The sequence below is a fragment of the Opisthocomus hoazin genome, chromosome 5 (genome assembly GCF_030867145.1).
Source record: "Opisthocomus hoazin isolate bOpiHoa1 chromosome 5, bOpiHoa1.hap1, whole genome shotgun sequence".
Lineage (NCBI taxonomy): Eukaryota > Metazoa > Chordata > Aves > Opisthocomiformes > Opisthocomidae > Opisthocomus > Opisthocomus hoazin.
The window spans coordinates 30,465,973-30,471,444 of NC_134418.1; the positions used below are offsets into that span (position 1 = coordinate 30,465,973).

General features: G+C 62.2%; 1 protein-coding gene across 1 annotated transcript; it reads right to left on the minus strand.

Moving 5' to 3' along the window:
- Positions 1–2,514: 2,514 nt before the first annotated feature.
- On the minus strand, positions 2,515–4,847 carry SOWAHB (sosondowah ankyrin repeat domain family member B). Its single transcript, XM_075422177.1, has one exon. The coding sequence runs from the start codon at positions 4,845–4,847 to the stop codon at positions 2,610–2,612; it is 2,238 nt and encodes a 745-aa protein (XP_075278292.1). The 3' UTR covers positions 2,515–2,609.
- Positions 4,848–5,472: the final 625 nt, after the last annotated feature.

The window sequence follows — 5,472 nt, forward strand, 5'->3', positions numbered from 1 at the left end:
TCCCACAAGCAGTGACTAACTGCTTTTAAAAAGTGAGATGTGGGAGCTGTGTGGTATTACCAATATCAGTAGTCCAAGAACTCCTAGGGCGATAAACCCGAGTGAATGCACACTGGATCCAGTAAGGAAAGGGTTTTTGCAGTTTCAAATTTCCTAAGCGTTGCTTTATAATTTAAAAATTGGAGAAAGCAGCTTGTCTGTGTCATCTCAACAGACGAGCAGACAGTGGTCACAATGATTTCACAACTCGTTGTTAGACTGCTGAACTAAATACTACTAGGGAGAGAAAACTGCTCTGAAAAAGGTGACAGGCAAGGTCCCCAACAGTGTGCAGAAAAAGAAGCACTACTTAGATTTGCATCACGGAGAAAGGTCATGGAAAGGCTGTAAAATGAGAATCCCAGGGTAGCACTGTCCTTCTCAGTCTTTGTCTTAGCAGCACTGGAGATAGTAAGGGGAAAATCTCATTCTTTGAAAGCTGTAGACGTCTGTGGAGCAAAAGTATCCTCCCCACCAGACAGCTTTAGTCAGCTCACAGGCTTCTTTCATTTGGGTTTTCTTCCCTGAAGCTTGCTGTACGTGAAGGCTCTGGTGGCATCCCTGATACCCCCGTCACAGGTTTCTTTTAAGAGCTTGTAGCCAAGGCTCATGGAAGGTTTTAGTGAGCCCTTTCCCGAGGCGGACTGGTGCATGATGTGAATTGTGGCAATGGCTCTGAACATGGTGGAATAGACTGCCATTTTACCAGGCAACAGCCACTGTACACGTTTGTGCTGAGCTGTAACCCCTTAGCTGGATCTAAGAGGAAGGGAGATACATAGCGTTCCTCCTGCTATGGGGGAGTCCTGGAGGGCCCTCTCGGTGTCCATGCCAGTGGCTGAGAGGCCACATCAGATTTGAATTTCTTATGAGTTCAAGCTTGTGTTGTCCTCTCAGAGAAGAATGATCATTCACAGGACACTGGCTTGGCTTACTGAGCTCTTCCCCTGTGAAAGGAGAAAACCAGGCTGGGAAAAGACCGCAATCTTTTGGGGCCACAGACTCAGGCAGAGTAGCTTCCATTCTACAGGAAAGAGTTCCTCCCTCAGATAAACCCCGAGCAAATCGGAGACCTCAATTAGTGCTTGAGCAAGGACTCGAGGCATTCCCCAGTATGCGTGTTATGCAAGGGTCAGGTTCTGCTGCCCTGATTCCTGTTCCTCCCCGAAACTGCAGGCATTTAGGCACATGCCTCAGATACCTACTGCACTGGTCTGCCCCAAAGCATCCTGCTGAAGCAGAGCCAGCAGCCCTAGTTTCACAAGCACTGACACCCCCTGGTCCTATATCTGAGGTCATCCAGCAGCAGGAGCATCAACCAGGCAGTGATGTACCCATCTCTGGTATCTTAGTTCTCTTTCTGCCTTCATAAAGGATATACAGGAGAGCCAGATTAGGTGCAAGACTAAGCTACTGCATTTTTTGACTGTTTAGAAGCTCATTTATGCTAAATCAGAGAGCAGAGTATATTATAGAACCCACATAATCCAATGAGATTGCTAAAGCCAGATCGTTATTTGTAAACTCTCACAAATGTCTGCACTGGACATCACTTCCCCGCACCTGGACCCCCCATCACACCCACTCCCATCACATAAACACCTATGAGGCAATTTAGGGCTGGGGTCTCTGGGGAAATGCAGCTCTGGTTGTGAAACTGCCTTCCCCCTACAAGCTTGGGACCCGTACTGCAGCACAGCTCATTTTCTGCCCCACCGGGATTCCTGCAGCAACGCTTTCCGTCCCCAGGCATGGGAATGGGACTCTAGCCGCAACGCGGGTACCACTTCCGAGTCCTGCGGCATGAGAGGGACTGGAGGTGCAGGATGGAGGGGCGGTATGGGTGCTGCCAGGCAGCCCGGGGCAGTCCTGGGGAGGAGCAGGGCCGCCGTGCTGCCCTGCATTCCTTTCTGCATGGGCTGGTGGGCAAGACAGGCTGAGAAATGGAGCAGGTGTGTTACACCCTCCTCTGCTCGGGGCTCTCCAGCTGCCGCCCTCTGCCACAGCCAGTCACCCTCTGAGGACTCCTGCTGGAAGACTGGACCTTGATCAGCTGCGTTTTTAAAAGTGGGACTCATCCTTAATCCGCTGGGATTAAAAAGAGACACAGTCTTAGCTACTCTGCAGAATTTAGGCGGTGCAAAGAAGTGTTTTGCACACCCCAGGACCAACAACAGTCTGTAAGCAAAAGCAAGCACTCTGCCCTGGCTGGGGCCAGGCTGTGAGCCTCACAGCGGAGTCTGAGACCCCAGAGCCGCGGTCCCACTGACGCTGGTGATTGTGGCTGCGCTCAGCAGCTGGGGCCTGTGCTCTGTGGGGTGCACAGGACTTGCCTACAAAGGGTTCTGCCTGCTTCCAGCAGAGTCGTTGCATCCTCTCGCTGGCAGAAAAGTGAGAAACGGGAGGGAGGGCAGAGAGGCTCAGACAACAGTTCATTGGATTAATTTAAAAGTACATTCTTCAATAGGTTCAATCTGTTTCACAGCTTTTTTCTGCCTGTCTGGTGTCCTCTTGCGGAATAGCCCCCAAGGTCCCATCTCCCCTGGCAGGGGATGCCAGGGAGCTGTCTCTCAGTCACTCTTGCTGCCGGTTCGGTGGGATGCTGCCCCACGGCCGTGCTGCAGCCTGAGGCAGGCAGGCAGTGCTGCCCTGCCAGCGGACAGCGAGTCCTTGCCGACAGAGGACATGCTGCGGGCCAGGGGCTGCGTGGGGAACATAATCGTGCCTCGGGGTGCCTCCAGGAGCTGCCAGATCTCTCCCGAGGTGGAGCTGCCCAGGTACTCCCAGGGCCGGCGCCCGCTGCTGTCCCGCACCTGCACCTGGCACCCCAGCTGCAGCACCAGCACTTTGATGACGAGCTGGTGGCCATGTATGGCAGCCAGGTGCAGCGGGGTGTACCCGCAGCCTGAGCGGGCGTCCACGTCCAGGGCCAGCCCAGCCTCCTGCGCCGCCGCTGCCAGCTCCTGCAGGCCTGGCCCATCACCGTGCTTGGCCAGCCAGTGAAGGACCGTGAACCCCGACATGAAGTCCCGCTGCAGGGCCAGCTCCGGCTCTTCCAGGAAGAGCCCCCGCACCCGAGCCCAGCACCCCGCTGACACTGCCACTAGCCAGGCATGCTCCCGCTGCCCCAGCGGCACTGACAGCCCCCGGCTTGGGATGCTCCTAAGGGAGCTCTTGGAAGGCACGGTGCGAGGCTGCCGCCCACAGTCATCTGGCAGCGATGGGGGGATGCCCTGCACCTCCAACAAAGCAAGCTGGCACCTGATGCTCCTGAAGACAGGCAGCAGTGCTAGGGGGCTGCTCTCTGGGGCCTGCGGCCCTGTGGGGCCCTGTGCTGGCAACAAGGACTGGGATGGGGTTGACCTGGCAGGAGGCAGCTGCAGGGACCGGGGTGGAGGTGGCTGGGTGGGGGACTGTGGTGGGGGTTGGCATGGGGGTGACCTGGTGTGGGGCAGCACCCCAGGGCCTGACAGCAGTGGCAGCGTTTGGTATGGGTGCAGCAGCAGGGCTCGACATTGGCTTGGTCCGTTGGGGGTCAGCACCCTGGGTCCCCTGGGCGGGGATGGGGATGGCCTGGTGGGGAGCTGCTGCAGGGACCTGGACTGCGATGGCGGCAGCCGGGTGGAGGGCAGCACATCTGGGCCCGATAAAGGCAGTGGGGATGGGGGGGGGCTGGCGGGGAGTGCCTGCAGGGACCGGGACAGGGGCAGCCCCACTGGGGCAGACAGCAATGGCAGGGGCCGAGATGGGGGTGGCTCGGCAAGGGGTGGCTGTGGGGACCGGGATAGGAGCACCTCGGTGGGGGACAGCACCCTGGGGCCCAATGACAGCAGTGGGGACTGGGGTTGCCACCCACCGGTGCCTGATGAGGGTGGCAAGGCCTTCCGTCGGGGTACCCCGGTGGGGGGCTGTGGTGGAGACAGGGGCTGAGGCAGCCTGTCACGGGGCAGCGTCCCGGGGCCCGATGGCAGCGCCCGGGACTGGGCTGGAGGCGGGCCTCCAGGGCGTTGTGGTGGCAGGGACCCTACTGGGGCTGACACGGCGGGAGGCAGCACCCCGGGCCCTGACGGCGGCGGTGGGGACCGGGACCGGGACGGTCTGGCAGAGGGCGGCTGCAAGGCCCGGCCCGGGGACGGCCCGGCGGGCGGCGGCGATCGGGGCGGTGACGGCCCGGCGGGGGTCGGCGCCCCAGCACCCGACGGCAGCGCCGGGGGCCCGGAGCGGGGCGGCTCGCCGGGACGCGGCGCCCAGGGGCCCGACGACAGCGGCCGGGTTCGGTACGGGGGCGGCTGCGCGGGGGGCGGCGGCGGGGAGCGGGGCGGCCCGGCGGCGGCCCGGCGCGCCCGGCGGCACTCGCAGCAGGGCCCGCCGCGGCCCCGGGCGGCGCAGCCCCTCGCCACGGCGGCCCCCGCGGGCTGCCCCCCGCCGGGCCGCCCCTTCTCCGCCGCCTCGCCGGGGGGGCCGCGCCGGCCGTCGGGGTCGCGTCGGGGCGGCGGCGGCGGCTCCGGCTCTCGCTCCTCCTGCTCCCGGTGTTCCTCCGGCGGCGGCAGCTCCTCATCGAGGAGGTCGCGGTACCTGCGGCGGAGGACGATGTCCTTGGAGGCGCCGGGGCCGGCGGCGGGGTGGACGGTGGCCAGGGAATTGACGAGGCTCTTGAAGTAGTCGCGGCGCTCCCGCCGCTGCTGCTCCGTCAGCGCCGGGTCGCGGAGGAAGCGCTGGAAGTGGCGGAGCAGCGCCGCGTTGGGGGCTCGGCCCCCGGCCGCCCAGAGGAAGTCCAGCACGGCCTCCTGGCTCAGCTCCCGCGCCATGCTCCGCGCCGGCCGGCGCTCGGTGCCGCACGTCGGTGCTCGGCGCTGCACCCGGGGAAACCCGCCTCCTGCCCGGCCGGCCCTCGCCGCCGCCTCCTCCTCCTCCTCCGCAGCCGGGCCGCCGCCCCCCGGTTGCCTTTGCCCGGGGTGGCGGCCGTGGGGCTACGCGACAGGGGTGACGGCGTGGGAAACGGCGGCGGCGGAGGGAAGCAGGGCGGGGGGGCTGGCGGAGCCTTGCTAGCGCTCCGGGAGGTGTGAGGCTGATGCGCCCGCGTGCAGGGAGGAGAAGGAGCGCTCTGTCAGTCACTGCGTCGGTGAGCGGACAGCAGGTGATAGGCGCAGGTGGAAATACAGGGAATTCTGCTGGTGTGAGAGGAAAAGCTCTTTTACGGTGGGGGTGGTTAAATACTGGAGCAGGTTGCCTGGAGAGGTTGTGGTCTCCATCCTCAGGGACATTCGAAGCTCCACTGGGCACAGTCCTGCGCTGTGTGACCCTGCCTGAGCAAGGGCTGGACCAGAGCGTCTCCAGAGGTGCCTGCCAACCTGAACCGCCCTGGGATTGTGCGACTTAGGAAAATTTGCCATAAAGATACTAGGATGTGATGTGGTTCGGGGTAGCTGTTAT